We start from the raw sequence: 23,913 nt of genomic DNA on the forward strand, positions 1-23,913 counted from the left end.
ATTCCATTTAAGATGTAAGACAGATATCACCGCATCTCTTACTCCTGTTCGATTTCGTATTGTATGATTGGGTATTTTATCTCTGAGTGTAACTCCCAACATAGACCTTTCCATTTTCCGTTGCATGACCTGTATTCTATGTATGTTCTTTTTTGTCAAAGTAAGTGTTTCAGCTCCATACGTGAGGACAGGCAAGACACACTGGTTAAAGATCTTTCTTCTTAAACATATGGGAATATCAGATCTCAGTTCAGTGCCTTAGTTTGCCAAATGCCGCCCACGACAAACCTATTCTTCGTAGAATTTCGTGGGTCTGATTATCCCTTCTAATACCGATCTCATGCCCTAAGTATTTATATATATATGCACTTGTTCCACTTAGTACTAGGTTTGTCATGTATTGTGTCTTTGACAAGTTAATTTTCAAACCGACTTTTTCCGAAGCATCATTCAGCATATCCAGCATATTCTGTGTCTCCTGTATGTTGTCTGTTATTAAAATAATGTCATCTGCAAAACAGAGATGATTTATCAATTTGCCATCGATGTTAATTCCTGTTGAATCCCAGTTTATCATTTTTAACATACTTTCTAGCACAGCAACGAATAGTTTAGGGGACAGTGTGTCGCCTTGTCTTACCCCTTGATCGATATTGAATTTATCTATTGATTTGTCGATATTCTGACGTTTGCCGTGCTTGAAACCTGCTTGTTCGCTCGAAAGAAATAAGTCTATTTTATTTGTCAAACGCATGGTAAGTATTTTAGTAAATAATTTGTATACGTGGCTAAGAAGGCTGATGGGCCTATAGTTTTTAAGGTCTGTAACGTCACCTTTCTTGTGTACAATAATGATGGTTGCGTTGTTCCACTGTGAGGGGGTTATTTCTTCTTCAATGCATTTATTAAATAGGACATTTAAAGCTTTGATGATTTCTGGTCCTCCTTCTTGGATTGACTCTATTACCAGTCCATCGTCGCCGGCAGCTCTATTGTTTTTCATATCTCTAAGGGCACTGATAATTTCTTCCTCGGTTATTTCTGGGATTTCTTCCGATCCCTGATTTGTTACCTTTCGAATGTCGGTTCTGATCCCCTGCTGTTTTGATGTGTAAAGTTCTTGATAGAAAAGTTTAATAGAGTGTAGAATTTCCTGTTTGTGTGTTACTATGTTGCCGTGCATATCCTTGATCTTTTGTATTTCTTTTCTTCCCATTGTACTATTTCTCAATATCTTCAAACTTTGATTCTTCTCTATGACTTTCCTAATTTTTTCCGTATTCTGTTGCCTCCTATGCTTTCTGTTTTCTTCTGATTATTTAGATCCATGTAAATATATTAAACTAAATTAATATTTTAAGCAGTAAAGTTTTTTCTTTAATTTGAGTATTTTTTTCGGTGAAGTGCCCCTTCACCTACTGCACCTGACGAGCCGCCACTGGCTCACCCCTATAACTTTTTTATTTTTTCAGTTAAAAAACGAGATTTGGTATGTTAGTATATGACATAAATTAGGATTGATTGGCGTATTTAATTGTTTTCGGTCACTTCCTGTTTCAACGGAAATTACTGCAACTTTTCATTTTTAAATGGCACTCTCGGTATTTTTTTACTTTATTCGATAGAAAATAACACTCTGAATAGAATGACATATAATATGTCAACTTTTGATATTTTCGCATATGATTTATTTGAAATTTTAATTTGCGGTTCGTAACGAAAATTTGACTCGAAATACCAAGTGTGTGGTATCAAATTATTCGTAAAAAATGCTTTTTCCAAATATGCTAATGAGCCACCCTCGTTCCATTTGAAAAAATTGAGATTTGATTAAAAATACGATTTGGGAATTTTTTAACCGGCCAGGACAAGACACTAAAAACATTAGACGATCAAATATATCATCGTAGTATGATAATACTAAAAAATCTGTATAGTGTATGTAAATTGTTTTAAAATGCATATTTTTGTAAACATAATATATTTTTAATTTTGTTCAGTTATAGATATGTTTTCATATTAAATAAGCCAAATATTCAGTTAAGTATATAATACATGTAAGAATTAAATATGGTTGTCATTCTAATATAATTTATATACATATAGGTATTCGTTGAAATACTACGAGAATGTTATTAAATATTTACCTACGTATTTTATGATATTTTATAATTTATGGCAACTACTACGTAGTTTGATTTATTTATTGTAGAAGATAATATTAAAAGCTAAATAATTTATATTTTGATTATTAAATTCTCTAGGTATTGTCAGGATCAAACATGATTATTTACCTGATGATATAGGTATCTAAAGAACGCTAAATACAAATCACTTAATAAATCATATTATTCGCTGTGTATCTAGACTATAAAACTTAAATTTTACAACTATGTAGGTACTTTATGATCGAAAAAAAAACGGTGTCAGAGTTGGCTTGGAAAATAAGATCGCTAACATTTTATTTGTAAAATTAAGTATCTATAAGGTTGTATGCGGTGGCTAGAATTGCAGTAGATATCATCTGCAAATGTAACAGTCATAGCAGTATCGTCAACCGAAAAGTTACAACTGCTGTTGCCGAAATACAATGCTGGACAGCAAAATTGAGCATTAAATTGAATGAAAAAAAAATCAGTGCATATCGATTTCACTAATAGACAAATCGAGTACAAGCCAGTATCTAGGTATAAATCAACAAGTAGTGTCTTACAAAATTACCTACAGCTAATTTTCTTGGCATGAAACTTGATGCTAAACCAAGGAAATAAAATTGGAAATCGCATGTGAAAAACTCAAATTAAAGTACAGCAAAATGTACTGGTTACTAGGCCGGTATTATACCCTGTCAATATATAATAATGCTGTATATAATATATAATGATGCTTATACTTTATCAATAAGTCCTGAAACTAATATAGACTTATGATATTTAACTCACAAACTTGGTTATAGGCAACCAAACAAAGCAACCGAAATATTATCGGTATTGTAGCACATTCTTAGATAACTTTTTTATTTATAAGATTTTGATGGCCAAACATCAACAAAATATACCTTATGTTTGGATTAAATTTTCCCAAAAATAAAGAAATAATTTAAAATTCCGTTACAATACCGACAAAGATTAAAGTTTTGTGATTACAATGATATATAATTTATATGATTTTGTAACAAATTGCTCGCTATTTTATGGCAAATGCTGAAGTTCTGCGAACCTTAATCAAGCCTTAATCAAAGCATGTGTGTTTGGAATTTTGGGTGTGGCTTAGCCCGATCGTGTCGTGTTAGGCAGATTTTTAAAATATAATATATATTTCATTCGGCCGCACACCCGCTTATCGGACCGCTGAGTACGGTACAGCGTAAAAGACTCTTAAGACACGAACAGACGCTCCATAAGCGCATCAACATCGAGGCCTAGCATGCAACTCCTAGATAGCGATAGCTTAGTTAGAAGACTGAAAAGAATAAAACCATTTGAACTAATGTAGTGTAAAGTGTAAAGCTGCGTCCACATAGCTTGCGAGCAGGCCGAACGAACACGTGAAAAACGAGAAACATGGCAAACAGTCGAAGCGAGATGTTCGCGGCGCTCGCGACGCTCGCGGTGCTTCACGTGCTTGCGATCTCATAAAATGCCTGTTTCGACTGTTCGGCGCTGTCACGGTACATCAAAGAGACGATTCGGAGACATGCGAGCATACTTTACGGCGGTTCGAGACGCTCGAGCTGTTTGCGTTGTTTGTTAAGTTTTTAGTCAATTTCATTCATAGGATTCGGTATTTACTGCAGTGTGATGATACTACCATGATTTTTCTTATTTTATTTTGTTCAGAATTACAAATATTTGTGTGTTGTTCTTGGATTAATAATATTAAATATACCTTTAATAAACTATAACTATATTTATACAGCCTACTTATCTTAATCTGATCTTTGAGAACTTCATTTATATTTTAGCATAGTACGCCTGGTATTAACTATTTTTGAAATGTTTTGCTTGGAAACTTTGAATAAATAACCCAAACTGGTATGTGAGTCTCTATAGATGCAAGGAATCTTAATGTTATGGCCTATCTTTATTTAACTTTTTCTTTAACCGGAATATACTTCCTAACAGTTGTATTTTTTCTTTTTATATACGGTGGCCAACTGAGTTAATAAGTCTTTTAAAATAAGTAGCGGACATGCGATAAAAAATATTAAAAAACATTCTGTCTGTAAATCCCGTAGATGTTTACTTTCACTGTGCTGAGATCTACTTTTGAAATTATTGATTCTTCAACACCGCCTTTTTTCTCTTTGTCTCCTTTCTTTTGCAATAAAGATCGCACTAGCAGCCGCTGTTAAAAATACTTCGGTATCATCCATGTCTAGCACGAGAACGCAAGCACTACAATATTACAATGTAGACGCCGTTGCTTGCGAGCCGAAAGATCTTGAGAAATACGACAAACAGAAAGCGCAAGCAACGCAAGCACAATCAGAAGCAAGAGCGCGAGCAGGATCACGAGCAATGTGGACGCGCCTTTACTACAGCCCAGTGCATCCTAAACTAGTGTTAAACAGAACCGATAGAACCAAAATTACTATAATATCGGATTAGTGTTTTGTATTTTAACCATAGCAAATTAAGTAAAAATGAAATACCGTGTTAATGTAATTTTAGTAGATTGCTATACTAAATTGCCCAAGGGTGATTTTTAAAACAAAAGTATACATTGGATGCCATATCGGTCATCATTTCCAAGCCAACTTGATAGCGTTATTTTCGATCATACGGTATTGTCTTAACGGATAATTTTCATAAGCACTGAATTTATTAAAAAAAAATTTTTTGATGATCACCGTAAATTTTCAAATAGATAAGTTTGTTTAATTACATTACTAATATTTATTACCAGTTCCGAGACCAGTTTAGTATATTAGCCTTATTTTGTTAAAACCTATATATTTTTTTAATATTCATTATTAAGGTATTGAAGAATAAGAAATACATATGCAAGGATATGTTTGCTATTATTAATTTTAAATTAATTTACTTGAATACCAATTTTTAAATGATATGCTTAGTTTTTTCCTAAGCTATACAGGGCGCGTTTTAAATAAGTGCAAATATTTTTAAGGGTAGTATATTTCCACCCCAGAAACATGATTATGATTTTTTTTTTCGAGAAAAAAATGAAAATTTGTAATTTTTTGGAATTTTTCGAGGAATTTCTTTAGTTTTTAATTAAAAAACATAATTTCTTAATAATATGGCAACATAGGTAGGGGATTAAATTTATAAAAAAAAACAGAAAAGATCCAGTGGTTATCAAAATTTAAGCAAAAAATATTTTTTTTTGGAAATTTTCAAAGTAAAATTTCTTGGATTTTTTTGGACTAATTTAAAAAACGGTAAAGAGGAAATATGTTTTTTTTAACGAAATCTACCAGCCCTGAAAATATTTGCACTTATTTAAAACTCAACTTGTATAAGAAAGTTAAAAATACAGATCAATAAATCATAATTTGTTAAGTTATGATAGGCCATATCACTTAATGACTTAATTTTAAAATTAATAAAATTCAAGTTTTAGTAAAGACCGTTTAAAGTCAAAACCCAATCAAAACTTTTATGAAAAGCCACCTCGACTCCGCACAGCAAAAAAAAAGCACGCACAACAACCTCGAATCCATAAACTATTTACTATTTTCATTCATTGATTCGATTGTCAATATGGGCCGGGCCTAATCGTCTAGCCCCGCCTCCTTTTCCCAACGCACGCTTACCATAGAGGGTAGAATCGCTCGGCTCCGATTACCAGACTCCTCCCCATCGTCCCAATCTCGAGCTTATCAGAGCTTCCAGGCTATCAAACAAACAGTTGTCTCCCAACTGTAACATTACACGAACACGGAGCGTTAGGGCTGTTCAAGTTGATCTTTTGAAAGGACTTGTCGCGAAAAGGAATTTTGTCGCGTCTTGTGATCGGTTCGACGTACTATAGTGACATTTTCGCGGTGAATATACTTATGTTAGGGCAATTTTGCGGAGAGTGATATGGCGTTGGAACTCAGTTTACATAATACAGGGTCGGCTGTGATGCCGCTGGACTTTAGTAGTAATGGGGGCGGACATCATCACAGGGAATGCAGTCCGGAAGTGAACGTGTCGGACTCGGGTCCGGCGAGTCCGGTGATGAGTCCGGGTGGGCAGCAGGAAGCCGGGAGTAGCGCGTTTACTGTAGTCACGCCGAAAGGTAGAGATAAAAGTAAGTAAAACATTTATTTTCGTATTGTATAATATTCATATAAACATAATTCATATTCATTCATTCACATATGAAAATGTCACAACAAGATCCAATAGTTAGGAGTGAATGAAATTTGCCTTCCTAGTATTGTATTTTTATTGAACCCAAACGGAAACAAACTTGTCAGTAGCTTTTTACTAGTAAAAGAAATCTGCCTAACCGCCAAAAAATGCTTAAAGTTTAATGAGGTATATATCCTTCGCTTGATTAGGTAAAAAATGCACCAAAAAAATGAAAAACTATTTAAATTATATAAACCAGAAAGATAATATTAAACAAATAAAATAATAAGGTAATAAAATTTAATTAAGCTCTAATCTAAAATTTTTAAGCAAAAATAATGTTTGATACAGGAAATTCTAATAATTCTAAATAAACTGGAGTAGGTAATAGGAACTATTTGAGGTCTTAACTATTTTGTTTTGATTTAACAAGTAATAGATTTTAATAAAAAAAATATTATTTCGTAAAATATTACCATTCATTAGGCATTATAGGCATGTATAAGCCTTTTGAAAATTATATTTGATATAGCATCTGAATATAAATTAACTCTGTGTATGGAACAAATTTAATGTCTTAAAATATTAGCAATAATTTAGAACAAAAAAGAAGTAGTTAATTTATTTTACCATATATGCAAAACTATATAACTTTATGTAGTTATTGTATAATTTAAATAATTACCTTGAGGATTTATTTCTCTTATTTGATATACCATCTGATCGAAAAAAGGCGTCCGGTTGGCTTAGAAATGACGATCCATGACATTGTCCATATAATTTTCCACATAAAATGACAGCGATCTTCATTTCATAGCCATCGCTGATATAGTGTTTTTTTCGATCATATTGTTTTTCGCTATTTACTTCTGCTATACCTAATTAGTTATATTGTACAAATGTGATATGGATGTGAGAACATTTTTTTGTTAATAGATTAGGTACATTGTCTTACTTTAGAGGTACTGTTTTTCAGTGTACCTATATAGAAATACTGTGTGTACCTATATAGAAACCTATATAGAGTACACTGAAACAAAACGTGCAATCATTATTTCGTTAAAATAATAATATATATGTTCTGCTAAATAAGTTCAAGCAAATTTGATAATAAAAAATAATAATTAGTAATAATATTGCGTTAAATAGTATTATCACTTAAAACTAAATAAGTATATTATACACTCAAAAAAACAAATAATATATATATAAATGGATTATTAGGATAATATTTATTAATATTAAATAAAATATATTTATTTACATTGAATTTTGACAGATGTATTAAACTAGTGTAGTTTTTTTCAGAAATTTTTATGCTTATAATAATTTTATAAAAAAAACGTGAACTATTTAGCTAATACGGTAATATTCGTTATGTTTCGACAAAATGTTATATTTGTTTTATACCAATATGACTTATTGTTTGATACAAATATGGCTACCATAAATTACTAGTTTCGCAAGGACATTTTTAATATCTTCTATTTAAAAAATTATAAGGGGGTGATGGGTAAGTTATAATATAAAAAAATAAATATTTTTTTTTCAATTATTTTCTATAAAAAGGAAATGTAATAGAAAATATAATAAAATGCAGGAATGCAAGAGTCTTGGTATTTTGTCAGAACTCTTAGTCTTGCATTGTCGGTCTTGGTGTTGTATATAAAACGAGTCTTGGTCTTGCTTTCTGTGCCAACACCGAGACCGCAATACGAAGATCAGACTCGCTCATCACTAGTCATTTTTGTAATTCATCCCAATCCGACGGAAATAATTCTAATCGCTTCCAAGTGCACGGATTACATGTGCACACGAGCCAACTTAAGACATCGAACGTCGCTATAGTGTCGCGGTAAACAAGGGGTACTGGTGACCATAAGGGTCTGACCCATTAAATCTAATATTCCGATGAGCAGTGCACATATACATATCTGAGACAAAGCAAAGAACCGCTTGTTTAAATATAGTCTAAGATCCGGTTGCGAGATTTATTACGCTAATCATATTTTTATTCAAAACCTAATATTTAATGAAAACCTTTTTTTATGTATATTTGTGACTAGAGGTATACACATTTTTAATAGGGTACCAATCAAAAAGTTGCCGCAAATAGGGGTTGCCACGGTTCAAAGTTTTTCCTACCACTTTATATGGGTCCGGCAACAATGCGTCAGGCATCTGTAGCTCCTAAGTATTATATCTAATAAAAAACTTAAAAGCATATTTTATTTTTTAAAAATTACGACTTATTTTTTATAACTTACGATACTTATAGAAAAGTTAGTACAGACCAACTATAGTAAATACCTAGTAGAGTTTTGATTTCAGGATATTTCTTGTATTTTTAATTTTTTTTAAAAAGCTAAAAAAATATTTTTTTATTTATTTATTAATATTTCTGAAACTATCAAAACATATTTAATAATATCTTAGTATTATGCAAGTGATCAGAAAGAAAGCCAAAAATGCAATAATATACAGTGTGTTCCATTTAAAAAAAATCATCCCGATCAACACACACTTTTTTGAGCCGCCACACTGTAGAAGTTTGGTTTGGTTTGGTTTGGTTTAAGCGTACTTTGTTAAAAATGTATTCCCCTATTGATAAGTATATGTAAAACATTTTTGAAAAAATGTTTTGATTAAATTTATGATGAGCGTAATAACCCTGCAGCCGGATGCTGTAGTAATATGAATACTACAACGCAGCACAATGTCGGAGAGGATACGACTCGATGCGCAAAGCTCACCGATCGAGCGCGGTGGCAATACGAGTATACGAATCGTGCACTTAGATAAGAAATTTGTTGAGGTTTTTGTGTATAAATTTCAAGTCTATGATGAATCGTTTTTGCAATAAATAGAATTAATGACAAAATGACAACTTTGTCTCCATAAGAGACATTATAAGTTTAGGGTTTCATGTGAACATACGAGAAATCACCACTGGTACGCATTTTTTTATAAAATCTTCGACACACACGTTATAAACGGATCCTGATTCATTTTTTAAGCCTCAATCCGGGCAAAAAATACCTCACCCTCGTCCTTATTAGATTTCACCGTCGTAATTATGATTTGGCGCTCGGGAGCGCCATTTCTCCCGGGATTTTTCGAGCCGAAGCCCACTGACGTTCGTTCGCCGGCTGATTCGATTTGTTCGGTATAGATTTCCGCCGCCGCCGGAGTGCCAAAGATTTCCGAACGGAGCAAAGTTTTATGTATGTGGCGGAACGAGTTTGTGCCGATAAAAATCCGGTCGGGCGAGTGAGTTAAAACTATACGACGAAGAGATGGATCGGATGATATCGGGAAAAAAGATTTCGGAATTTGTGATTAGTGGAATCGATACAGAGCGGCAGAGTTTGCGGATATATAAAGTCCGCCTCGTATAGTGTCTCTTTTTGATTAACAGAAAATATATAAATTTATCAAAATCTATTTTCCAGCTTACTTTATCTGCGCTAAAGTAAACATTTTATGCAATAAAATAGCTCCTTAGACCGACATTTTCTTTAATATACATTTTGAGGTGACTGAGGCTTCCGAAAAAGCTCTACAGGGTGGTCCGAACTGTATTCCGGAAACTTCGGCAACAAATTAGGCAGATAAAAATAAGTAAAAAAGTTCATATAAATATATGTCCAAAAATACTTAGTTTCGGAGATAGAGGGTGTAAAAATTTCATTTTTACTTCAAGTTTTTCCAAATAATTTCTGATGTATCGTCAATATTTGGATGAAAATTGGTGCCTGGGAGTTTTTTAACAGGAGAAATTTGATTTTGCTGTCAATATGACTCCTATTTATAGGAGGTGCCACCTACACTGGTTTAACTGTTTTGAAGAGTAATAACTTCTCGTCCGTTCCTGTATAAAGCTACTGAGTGAAAAAATATACATTTCCGTGATTTTTTACGTAAAAAATGTCTCTTGTTAAAAATCGCTACGATCAACCGATCTCAAGATATTTAGAATGGAAATAGTCAATACATGTCATTACTGACAAAAAATAAACATGTTGAGTAGATAGTTATTTGACTGAAATGACGGGAACTTTTTATTTTTTTAAATTAAAAAATCATAAATTTTTCTTCAAAAAAATGATGATAAAACAGTTTCTGTTGAACTTTTGCCACTAAAACATTTCAAATTTATTATATAAGTCTAATAACTATTTAGTCAACATGTTTAATTTATGTCAATGATGACAGGGTATTGATAATTTCGATTATAAATATCTCGAGCACCATTACTCGTAGCGATTTTTATCAAAAGACCTTTTTTACGTAAAAAACGTCGTAAATGCATATTTTTTTTACTCAGTAGTTTTATCCTGGTATAAGGACACAAAAAAAGTTATTACTATTAACACAATTAAAAAATATGTACGTAGCGCCCTCTATAAGTAGGGGGCATCAAATCTCTCAAGTCAAATAACTCCCAGACACCAATTTTCATCCAAATATTGACGTTACTGCAATTATTTGGAAAAAATCGAAATAAAAATGAAACTTCTACAACTAAGCATTTTAGAACATATATTTGCGAATTTTTTGACTTATTTTTGTTTGCAGTATTTGCTTCCGAAGTTTCCGGAATACAATTCGGACCAGTCTGTATATTAGGTTTCTGTTTTGTGAATTTCCTTTCAATTTTTTACATAATATGGGGGTGTGGGCTATCTGTTACGTAATATTAAATATTACGTCTATTTACTAATTCCCTACTTTTAAAAGTAGCTTTATCGGGAAATAATATTTTAGTTAAATGCCCCAATTTTCATGAACTGTTTTAAGCATAATATGCATTACGAAATTCATTCTATTGATAAATTCATTTAGATCTAGATGTAGTTCCAATGTTTCAATTGATAAAGATGATATTTATGTGTTTTTATAATTCTATATTAACACTACTCAGACGTTGAACCGATATTTCTCGATAGGAAGCATTACGATTTTCTTCTTCTTCTAATACTAATAATACATTCAGTACACTCTCTTCTTTTATACAACATCGGCCATTTTTTGTATAATCCACATTGCCCGTACTATCAAACTTTCGTTTTAACATCTTGAATAAAGATACTTGTTGGGATAGTAAGCGTATACTCATTTTTCTCAACCTCGCCCTAGCTTGTTCTATTCTCATTCTGATATCAGTTGTGTTTGTTAAATTATTGTTCATATGATATCCTATATATAATAAAATTGTCAACATACTCCAGCTACACACAGCCAATGTGAAAATGTGCATCTAGGTATATTGGGGATCCTGCTGATCACCATCACTTTGATCTTATTAATATTAACGTCCAGGTCCGCTTCTTTGTAAGATACAACGACACTGTTAAATAATGTTTGCAGTTGTTCGGGGCTAGTATCGTATCATGTGCGTTCTAAATTATTTATTAAAATCGCTTCAATCCTATCATAATATTCCCCTTTTTTGATCTTTTAAAAACTTAAAACTCTTTATATTGTTTAAAAGAAACAATGATGTATTTCTTTTCAATTTCTATAGTATAGTCCTTAGGAAGACAATATATTTGTCGAAATATCGATTTGACTTTTCTTTGATCCAAATCCAACCAAAAAAAAACTCTAACTATTTTAGGTTCACTAGAACATCAAAAATATTAAAATATCCCTTTCACAAATTAGTCTGACCTTGCTGAGTCTGGAAATCTTTTACCATCACTCTCACTCCTCGCTCCCACAACAAACAAACCGAATTGAGAAGTTTAATTTGTAAATTAAAACAAATACCCCGGTCGGAAAAGAAGAGAAAAAAATTAATTGATGAAATGCCGCCGCCAAAGGACCGAGCAGTATTTTGGAGAATTAAGGCCGTGGTTGTTGTAATTTGACTGTTGCCAGCTTGATTGGAACCGCGCACAGTCATCCTTGTGAACACACAGTCACACGAACCAACCACTCTAATCGGCGAACTGTTCAAAATCCGGTTTATTAGGACTAATTGGATGATTTGGAACTACCGTCGATATTGATATAATGAGAACAAATTGAATGAAAATTGAGTAGTGCAAAATAAATGTACTTAAAACTTGTGGATAGATATTACGTATGCAGGAGTTTTTGTTATTAAAATCTAAATAAATAAAACAAAGTCAGGTTAGATATATCTACCATTTATAACTGAAAAATGGCTTATTGTCACGTTAATCTTTCCATTGCTCTTTGAGTTATTCTGATTTTGTTTACTGCTTTCTTGCTTAATGTTAGGATCTCCGCACCATACGTAACAGGTAGTACGCATTGATTGAATACCTTTATCTTCAAACATATCGGAAGTGCCTCTTTAAAAATGTATCTCAATCGTCCATAGATGGCCCAAGTCAGTCCTATTCGTCTGTTAAGCTCGCAAATTTGGTTATAGCGGCTTATACGTATTTCATGTCCCAAGAACTTGTAAGCAGTTGTTTCTTCTGTTTGGTATTATAATTGGTTAATATTTATTCCACCGCCAATTACTACTAGATTTGTCATTACTCGGGTTTTGGAGATGTTGATTTTTAGTCCCATTTGTTCAGAGGTTTCATTTAACTTTTGTAACATTTCTTGGGCTTTACTTACGCAATCGGATATCAAGACAATGTCATCAGCAAATCGCAGGTGGTTCAAGTTTTCGCCATTTATATTTATACCCAATTCGTTTTATTCTATCTGTTTGCACATGAATTGGAACAATTTTTTTTCTTATGGCCGCCATTTTGAATTTTTATACTGTTAGATAGAGCGAAAAAAAAGTGTATACGGTGGTATTTAATTTTTATTCGTTATTATATAAATTCACTAAAAAAAAAATGATTTTTTCAAAATTCGCCGAAAATCAAGTCTGCCTTGGAAATCCAATTGACACTTTATATGTCGGCAAGTTATTTTTTGTTTATTCTATTAAGTGTCAAATCTGGATGCACAAAATTTGTGTAGTAGAGTTCAATACAGGTCAATACAGAACCTAAAATTTTATTGTCAAGAATGCCAGACCATCAGACGTTTAAGGAATATCTTATTTGTGGTCTGTTTTCTCTAATTAAATGAGGATGTTCTTTTGAATAATAATGTGAATAAAATGTAATATGTAAAATGTAATAAATGTAATGTAAATAATAAATGTACCAGAATTTGAAAATAAAGATTCATCCGTCCAAAATATTTTTGTAGAAAAAAGGGGGTTTTTAAAGCTACCAGCAACTGCTAAATTTCTTGAAATCCTTGCGAAATTAGTACGTTGAGGCTAATGAGGAAAATAGACGATGTGTCATTTCAGGATACAATGTTCTATAACTTGCGCATGCTATATTGGAATTTCTATTATTTTTAAGTAAACATCATACATATCTAGTGTTTCCTCACTTGTGAACATATTGTTGACTGTTAATACACTTTACACTATCTACTATAAATTTTTGTGTCCAGATTTGACACTTAATAGAGTAAACAAAAATTAACTTGCCGTCATATAAAGTGTCAATTGGATTTCCAATGCAGACTTGATCTTTTGAGCGAATTTTTAAAAAATCTATTTTTTTAGTAAAATTGCATAATAATGAATAAAAATTAGTTACCACCGTATAGACTATATTTTGCTTTATCTAATAATATAAAAATTCAAAATGACGGCCATAAGAAAACAAAAACTTGACTGTTGTTGTGCGAAATCTAGAAGGCTTAGAAATTTTCTGAAAACGGCATTTAATTGGCCGAGGTCAAAAATATAAACCTACCAACTTATGTTGCAATAGATACAATAGTTCTAAAGATATTGTCATTTGAAATAAATGTATTATTTTCATTTTTTTGACATAAATCCGAAACTACCGCGGTTTTCTTCATAGGTGTTTGTCAAACATCTAATTACGCAACTTTTGTCTCATTTAACCGAATTCGTATCTCTCGTAGTTTCTGAGATGCCAATGTTGAGCATCGAAATTGTCACCACCTTATATAGTGGAATATGTAGTATAATGGAAAATAAATTTCTTGCAGTTTTTAGGTACCTATATAATAAAATTATATAAGAGTTTCTTGCCTTGAACGTTTCCACAATATACCTAAAAACTGCATGAAATTTATTTTCTATTATATAATTTGGGCTAGCCGAAAAAAGTCTTTATTTACTATCGATAGTTGTGCCTCGGTGGTACGAAAGTACTACCATTGCACGCAGGCCGCTATCTCGCGATGCGGGACTTAATTTCTTACCGCTACTTTACGACAAGTCGTGTTTATATACTCTGCGCTGTGCTCGACATATTGTGGAAACGACCCAAGCTCACCTGATGATGGGGTAGGGCCCCGAAACCGGTAGTGAGAGCAGGTTGATCCACATTATGTCGAGCACAGCGTGGAATTAATTTCTATATTAGCAGTTCAAGGCAAGAAACTCTTATATAATTTTATTATATAGTTATTATTATATAGGTATATGGGATAATAGTTATAGGTATATATAATGCAAACTATAGTGCTTATTATTCTTCATGGTACATTGACATGAGCCTAATTTAAAACACAGCTATCATTATCTTAATTAAGATTGACCTACGTCCCACCTAATTCTGTTTGAACAACACGGGGCAAACAAATCCAAGAGGCCCAGCTTTACTCATGCTTGCCAAGGAGCGACATAACAAACCTTAAACGCTTAAGCAAACAATCTGAATACGTCTCCGTACTCGACCTATAAAATAGCGAGTCGAATTAAGCCGATTAGGAATACGACGATTAAGGCGTCGTTTCCGATTCGTCCGGAGTGGATCCAGTCCGCTCGATTAACGTTGATTTGAGAAATTGACCTGTAAATGTCAGTCGAGGTTTCAGCAAATTACCATAAAATCGATTGTTTATGGACAGCCACAGGGGTCTACGATTTCACTTGGTCGATAAAACAAATAGAAATATTAGATTTTTCTTTATAACTGTTGTCTTTTACATCCTTCATCGTCTGGAATAGTTTGAAGACTTTAAGACTCTACCTGGGCAGATGGTATCGAAGGCATTGTTCTTTTTTTATACGTCATTCGATATTATCTATGTTTATATCATGTTCTTTAATGTTACTTTGAATGTTGTAGACAATTATTCAGTATTGAAACTAAAAGAATTTTGGACTTCTATTGTCTTTATTTATTTTTTGATTAACACAACGTTTCAGTCAGAAAGATAGGTCAGGGGCTTGGGGCAACACCCTCAAAAAGAAAATTCCACTTCTCCAAATTCCAATGAAACACAACTTTGAGAAACACCTCAATGTAGCATTGAGTAATATAAAGGATTGGAAGGGATAAACGTTTGCTCAGCATGTAAAATACCATACCATAACGTGATATACTGATGCTTCGAAAACCAAAGCAGGGACAGGGATAGGCGTATTTGGGCCGAAAACTAAATACTCCGAATCAATGGGCATCTACCCCCAGCATCCTTTAGGCAGAAATCTATGCTATCGAATAATGCGTACAATTTATCTTTGGAACTATCGAAAACAGGAAATAGCCATCTTATCCGATAGTCAAGCAGCAACACGATGTAAACGGTAAAAGTTGAAGTTGGTCAAAGAGAAGCTGAAGAAATTAGGCAAAGAAAATCCTACTCTAGGTGCCCGCTCATTAAGGGATAAAAGGCAATAAAAAAGCAAATGATCTAGCTAGAAAAGAAGCAAACACTAACTGTACCAGAACCGTTCTGTTTTCCAAGCGGAAACCAACTAATAGCGGAACTGAAGAACCTGGAAGACTCCATCCATCATTTGGAATGAGAGTCCTCCAACGGTCTAAGACACTCGAAAAAGTTCCTCAGAACTTACGACCTAGAAATATCAGGGATTTTCCTTGATGTAAGTAAAAACAATCTTCGGATTGTCACGGGACTTCTAACATGACACTGTCTCCTCAACAAACATCTCAGTAGGCTGAAGCTGAGAAACAACGGCAAATGCAGATTCTGTGGGGAAAATGGGGAAACAGCAGAACACCTTATTACTGGGTGCGCCGAGGCTACGACCGTTCGTATTATGAACTTTGGTACGGCTGATGGAGGATGGAGAGCTGGCCTCTGTGGAGCCGTCTCAGATACTGACTTTTGTTAAAACCCTGAGACTGTATAATGAGTTACAACTCGTTATAACTCAAGAAAGGAGAACACACAATAGATCTGTAAGGTCGCGGTGGTTAATTCCCCTCCTAAACATTCTACATTCTACAGTTAGAAAATTATATTTAAGCCGTTTTTATATTGGTAACGATGTAGCAGCCTAAAATAATTCCTTATTTTTGCGCTACCATCTCCAGCAGAATTTATATAAATAATGCCCGTCCATAGTTTGTACCGCTGCAATTTTGGTATTACCGTTAAAGCCGTTCGATGTGGTAGCGCAGGGTTGCCATTTATACTATTAGTTTGTGTGTGTGAATTATTCTCTAAATGTTATTGATAAGTTTCCTCAACGTTGCATATTTTGAGCACAGTTTGGTGTGTGTTTATTTTTTTTGTGGGATTATGGGAGATGGGAGGAGTTTTTTGAGAAGATTTTGAGAACAGCAGTAGTTTTTTAAAAGCAACAGTATTATGGAAACGAGAAGTTTTTTGAGTAATTTTTTGAAGAACAAAAGCAGACGTTTTTTGAGCATTTTTTGGACCTTTTTTAATGGTTCCGTGAAGGTTCGCTGTTGAAGGGTGGTGTGAACAGGCGAGTTACTCCTTTTTCGCAAATAATTTTCGAAGTTTTCTGAATGTTTGGAGCAGTTACGTCATGAATATCGGCCCAAGTATGATAGGAAATCAACACTAATTGACTACAGCTTCAGAATAAAAGCTAAGTACCGATTTATGTATTGTTTTAGAGAGAAACTTTTTTTGCTCTTTTTTCTTAACTTTCTACCTTTTTATTTAAACCTTTTAATGAAACTTAAACACAACGATTGCATTTGGTAATTTATAGTTGATAATATTTAATTTAAGTTTAAATATTAAAATAACATTAATTTATTTTATAATTTTTTCCTTATTCATTTTCAAACTGGAGATTCAACCTATTTAATTATTAATAAATGTATCTAGTTTATTTTATTAAATTTTGGTGTTTTAATTTGAGATATATCATTACAGAACATCTTTAGCTTGTGGTAATTTTCTTAATTTTTGAAATATCACATTAACTTTGCTTAAATTAATTGGTGCCAACAAAATGCAAAAACGATTAAATGAACCTACACCTACTGTCCACGAGACGAAGAGCAGCTATACGCTGCCCAGTTTTCTTTTTAATCTTTACCCCCCCTCATCTTTTAATATAATATTTCCTAACCTTTTAAAATGTCGCCGCAATAAATGCTAGTTTGTTTCAAAATTAATTTCAGTTTAAATCTTAAGTAAAGATTTTATATTGTAGATCTTTTATTATTAAAACTCGCAAGTAAAAATTGAGTTTTACACAATTTTAAATCTAGTTAAGCCAGAAAGCTGAACATTCACCATCCGCAAACTGATTGTTTATGCACTGTTTTTATTGTAAAATTAGTAAATCCTATAAGCTTCCATACTGATTTAAAATGAAACTGAAATTCATCACTGCAGACAGCGGCGAAACAGGCAGGATCAAACAAAATATCGTAGGCGTATCCATCAAAACTCCGCCGGTTTTCCAGGCGAAAACTAATTATTTTTTCGTCAATTTCAATTAACGCCACGCGGACGCAATCCAGCTCGCGCACTTCAAACAGAATCTAATATAGAAATCGAATTATTTCGGCACTTCCACTCTCGGACTCTGATCTGTTTTAGAGCTTGCTATCTCTCTCTCTTTTCGTTTACGCTTTATCATTTTTGTAATCGCTGCCTCGCACTGCGGTTGATTCCGGTAATTCCATTACTTTAGAGTTTGCAATCGGGCCGTATTGAATTATGAAGTGATCAGATGAGAGGTGGTGACAGCCAATTGATAATGATGGGATTCTTTTAGGATTACTAGGTGCAGATTGATTTTTTTGGTTCAATACACCTTGAAAAATATGCTTTGATACTACTAATTAAATATTATTCAGTTAATTCATTTGCAATTAAATTCCTTTGCCGCTATCTTCATTATTATTGTACAGGGTGGGTCAAATTCGACGCTTTTAAATGGAAACACCCTTTTCTATAGGAGATAGACGAAAACTAATATCGGTGTCTGGAGCTCAATTTTCATCAAAAACATGATCGCGAAAATCGCACATCAATATCTGTTACCGTTGCGGAATTACGGGATGTTTTTCAAAAATGTGCATTTTTAACAAATCACTGTAACTTTTTTGCTATGGAAAATTTTGTATTTCTATGAAAATATTTCCAAAGCACCTTTTTACGTAGAATTTAATGGTTTAAGTATAATTTTTTAAAAATTAATAATTTAAGAGTTATCAACAGAAAATTTGATTTTTTATTTGGGACAAACTCTATATTTTTAATTAGCATAAAAGAATTTAAAATTACCTTTCCAAAAATATAACACACTTGATATTTTGTTATAATCCCCTTCGAAATACAGAGTTTTTAAAAGTTCGCCACTTTTAACTTTTAGGCTTTGGACCCCTTATTGATGATATGCCCTTAATGGAACTCGAAAACATATATTTCCAGCAAGACGACGCACCGCCTCTGAACGCGGAAGTTATCAGCAAATTTTTGCAGCCAATTTCAAGAATAATTGATCCCAGCCATTGGCTGTCGAGGCCGCCTGACATAGTGCCCATGGATGTAATCCTATGGATATATTTGCGGAAGAATAAAGGTTCCGTATTCTTCCCTATAATCTAGACAAGAATTAGAAATACTTAGCAGTTATGAGAGGGTATCTTTCACCCCCACTGAGTTAATGAATTCCGCGAGAAATGTTCAAAAACTGCCCCCTCTGTCCATAACAGAAGACGGTAGATATGTCGAACACCTGTAGCAAAATCTCATGTCTTGGTTTGCTATTTATTTTTATTGTTATTAGATATAGTTCATATGTGTTGATGTTGGTTAAATATATTTTAAATTGTTATAAAATTCTGCATCTCTCATAGCAAATATTATTTTCGTTTTAATTGATGCTCACAGCTAGAATTTTTTTGCATTACAGCCGGTGCCGTGCAAAGCCTACTTATTTAGAGCGGGCGAATTTTTATATACTCTATATCTCGAAGGGGAATCGAGTAAAATATCAAGTGTGTTATATTTTTGGAAAGGTAATTTTAAATTCTTTTATGCTAATTAAAAATATAGAGTTTGTTCCAAATAAAAAATCAAATTTTCTGTTGATAACTCTTAAATTATTAATTTTTAAAAAATTATACTTAAACCATTAAATTCTACGTAAAAAGGTGCTTTGGAAATATTTTCATAGAAATACAAAATTTTCCATAGCAAAAAAGTTACAGTGATTTGTTAAAAATGCACATTTTTGAAAAACATCCCGTAATTCCGCAACGGTAACAGATATTGATGTGCGATTTTCGCGATCATGTTTTTGATGAAAATTGAGCTCCAGACACCGATATTAGTTTTCGTCTATCTCCTATAGAAAAGGGTGTTTCCGTTTAAAAGCGTCGAATTTGACCCACCCTGTACAATTCACTCTGTAATACGTCGGCGCCGTCCTAACTACCTCTACTGATCTGTTTTAGAGCTCGCTATCTTTCTCTCTTTTCGTTTACGCTTTATCACTTTTGTAATCGCTGCCTCGCACTTGATTCCGGTAATTCCATTACTTTAGAGTTTGCAATCGGGCCGTATTGAATTATGAAGTGATCAGATGAGAGGTGGTGACAGCCAATTGATAATGATGGGATTCTTTTAGGATTACCAGGTGCAGATTGATTTTTTTGGTTCAATACACCTTGAAAAATATGCTTTGATACTACTAATTAAATATTATTCAGTTAATTCATTTGCAATTAAATTCCTTTGCCGCTATCTTCATTATTATTGTACAGGATGGGTCAAATTCGACGCTTTTAAATGGAAACATCCTTTTCTATAGGAGATAGACGAAAACTAATATCGGTGTCTGGAGCTCAATTTTTATCAAAAAGATGATGGCAAAAATCGCACATCAATATCTGTTACCGTTTCGGAGTTACGGGGCGTTTTTCAAAAATGTGCATTTTTAACAAATCACTGTAACTTTTTTGCTATGGAAAATTTTGTATTTCTATGAAAATATTTCCAAAGCACCTTTTTACGTAGAATTTAATGGTTTAAGTATAATTTTTTAAAAATTAATAATTTAAGAGTTATCAACAGAAAATTTGATTTTTTATTTGGGACAAACTCTATATTTTTAATTAGCATAAAAGAATTTAAAATTACCTTTCCAAAAATATAACACACTTGATATTTTACTCGATTCCCCTTCGAGATATAGAGTATATAAAAATTCGCCCGCTCTAAATAAGTAGGCTTTGCACGGCACCGGCTGTAATGCAAAAAAATTCTAGCTGTGAGCATCAATTAAAACGAAAATAATATTTGCTATGAGAGATGCAGAATTTTATAACAATTTAAAATATATTTAACCAACATCAACACATATGAACTATATCTAATAACAATAAAAATAAATAGCAAACCAAGACATGAGATTTTGCTACAGGTGTTTGACATATCGACCGTCTTCTGTTATGGACAGACGGGGCAGTTTTTGAACATTTTTCGCGGAATTCATTAACTCAGTGGGGGTGAAAGATACCCTCTCATAACTGCTAAGTATTTCTAATTCTTGTCTAGATTATACGGAAGAATACGGAACCTTTATTCTTCCGCAAATATATCCATAGGATTACATCCATGGGCACTATGTCAGGCGGCCTCGACAGCCAATGGCTGGGATCAATTATTCTTGAAATTGGCTGCAAAAATTTGCTGATAACTTCCGCGTTCAGAGGCGGTGCGTCGTCTTGCTGGAAATATATGTTTTCGAGTTCCATTAAGGGCATATCATCAATAAGGGGTCCAAAGACTAAAAGTTAAAAGTGGCGAACTTTTAAAAATTCTGTATTTCGAAGGGGATTATAACAAAATATCAAGTGTGTTATATTTTTGGAAAGGTAATTTTAAATTCTTTTCAATAAATTAAAAATATACAGGATGTCCCATATAAAAAATCAAATTTTTTGTTGATAATTCTTAAATTATTAATTTTAAAAAAATTATACTTAAATCATTAAATTCTACGTAAAAAGGTGCTTTGGAAATGCTTTCATAAAAATAAAAAAATTTCCATAGCAAAAAAGTTACAGCGATTTGTTAAAAATGCATATTTTTGAAAAACACCGCGTAACTCCGAAACGGTAACAGATATCGATATGCGGTTTTCACCATCATATTTTTGACAAAAATTGAGCTCCAGACACCGATATTAGTTTTCGTCTATCTCCTATAGAAAAGGGTGTTTCCGTTTAAAAGCGTCGAATTTGACCCACCCTGTACAATTCACTCTGTAATACGTCGGCGCCGTCCTAACTACCTCTACTGATCTGTTTTAGAGCTCGCTATCTTTCTCTCTTTTCGTTTACGCTTTATCACTTTTGTAATCGCTGCCTCGCACTTGATTCCGGTAATTCCATTACTTTAGAGTTTGCAATCGGGCCGTATTGAATTATGAAGTGATCAGATGAAAGGTGGTGAATGTAGAATGTAGAATGTTTAGGAGGGGAGTTAATCACCGCGACCTTATGATCTATTGTGTGTTCCCTTTTCTTGAGTTATAACGAGTTATAACTCATCATACAGTCTTAGGGCTTTAAGAAAAGCCAGTATCTGAGACGGCTCCACAGAGGCCAGCTCAATTTCATGCGTAAATCAATTTCACAGCAAAAATATTACATTTTTGCTGTTTTTGACACACATTTAGACATCATAGATAATTTTATTTCTAAGTTAAATAATCGTTTTCCTTCCATTAAATTTACGCATGAAATTGAGAACAAAGACAGATTACCATTTCTAGATGTATTAGTTATTAGAAATACTAATAATTGCCTGGAATTTGATATCTATAGGAAAAATACGACCACACGCAGATATATTCCTAATGAATCACATCATAGTGTTGAAAATAAAATGGCTAGTTTAAAGTTCTTAGTTCAGAGATTACTTAGTTTCCCACTTTCCAACGAAAGATATGAAATAGAAAGAGATTACATTAGGAATGTAGCTGAGTGTAATGGATATTCTCCTTCACTAGTTGATAAATTAATTAGAAAACGTAGGTATACGTTAATGATTTCTGAAAATTCGACTTTTCAGGTGGAGAAAGATACGTCTAAATATTTCTCGATACCGTTTGATAGAGGGTTATCCCGTGGTCTAAAAGGAATTTTTAAGAATGTCAATTATAAACTTGTGTATAGTGCTAATAATAAATTACAACAATTATTAGGTAATCCAAAGGATAAAACACCTCCACTGGAAAGGTTGGGTATTTATGAAATTTCTTGTAAAGATTGTAATCAGAAATATGTTGGGCAAACTAGAAGATCAATATTAACTAGATTTAAAGAACATTTAGCTCAGATAAGATATGGTAGACCGGATAAATCTTGCGTTGCCGAACATATTGTTGATAAAGAACATTATATAGATCTTAATAATTTAAAATTAATTAAACAAGTCTCAAATTACAGGCAATTAGAATTAATAAATGTAAAGATAGTATGAACAGAGACAACGGTCCAATTTCTTCAAATTCTTTGTTCCTACTACTCTAGTGGCGGAAATCTAACTGTTACGCTTAGTAGGCTCTGACTCGGTTAGCTAGATTTTGCCACGCCCACTTGGTGCCCACTGAACGAGTATATAAATGCTCAACTTGTAGCCATTGTACTTTAGTTTATAATCATCTGCTGATGATGCTAACATGGTTAGCGAAACGCGCGTCCAGTGTAAAAGTAAAAGTGTTTTGGTGTATTGTGGTGATTTAGTGTTTTTATTTTGCTGTGTAACACCAAAGGTTCCAACCCTCAACTGTAAAGATTAGTTATTTTTTAACAAACAAATTTCTGTTCTTGTTTGTGGCAGTTTCATCTTCAAGGTTGTCGAAACCGTAAAAACCATTATAATTTTGTACTTCAGTCCAGCTTTTTATAAACAAACATTATATTCTGATACATCCAATACTTACCTAATCCTTTAGGGACTTCGTCGATTTCCGGCAATCACTTATTAACCGCGATCGATAGATACATCTCCGACCCGAACCAGCTAGCGAGATAGAGAAGCAGCGCATTAAAATTAAACCTCGAATCGTTTAGTTCCTTTGATACCGTTAAAACCAGAATAAGCTGCTTAGGCGGAATCTAGGATCGCCGTCGCTTCTATCTTCGAAGATTTAGCCTATATCCTATAAGGATTTTCTAGTTTATTATTTACGGATCCGATTTTATCTACGTTGTCGTCGACTCCAGATCTCGCCTTTATAAATAAACAATGATTCGGGGATCGATCGAGGCTTTCTCGATAAGCCCGGTTATTGTAGGGCGATTGGAAATGTTTAAACAAATAAATTGGTAAATGGAAAAGGACGAAGAATGTCTCAAAAGAGTTATGTAAGGATTTA

At 33.1% G+C, this 23,913-nt stretch overlaps 1 protein-coding gene across 1 annotated transcript in view; it reads left to right on the plus strand.

Annotated features, from left to right (window-relative positions):
- Positions 1–5,893: 5,893 nt before the first annotated feature.
- The window catches only part of LOC115876877 (zinc finger protein Gfi-1-like), a 131,635-nt gene continuing 113,615 nt past the window's right edge, over positions 5,894–23,913 (plus strand). The window contains exon 1 of the mRNA XM_030892899.1: positions 5,894–6,261. Coding sequence (XP_030748759.1) covers positions 6,051–6,261 — 211 coding nt within the window. The 5' untranslated portion in view covers positions 5,894–6,050. The remainder of the gene's footprint in view (positions 6,262–23,913) is intronic.

The sequence above is a fragment of the Sitophilus oryzae genome, unplaced genomic scaffold (genome assembly GCF_002938485.1).
Source record: "Sitophilus oryzae breed Bouriz unplaced genomic scaffold, Soryzae_2.0 scaffold_1059_pilon_pilon, whole genome shotgun sequence".
Classification (NCBI taxonomy): Eukaryota; Metazoa; Arthropoda; class Insecta; order Coleoptera; family Curculionidae; genus Sitophilus; species Sitophilus oryzae.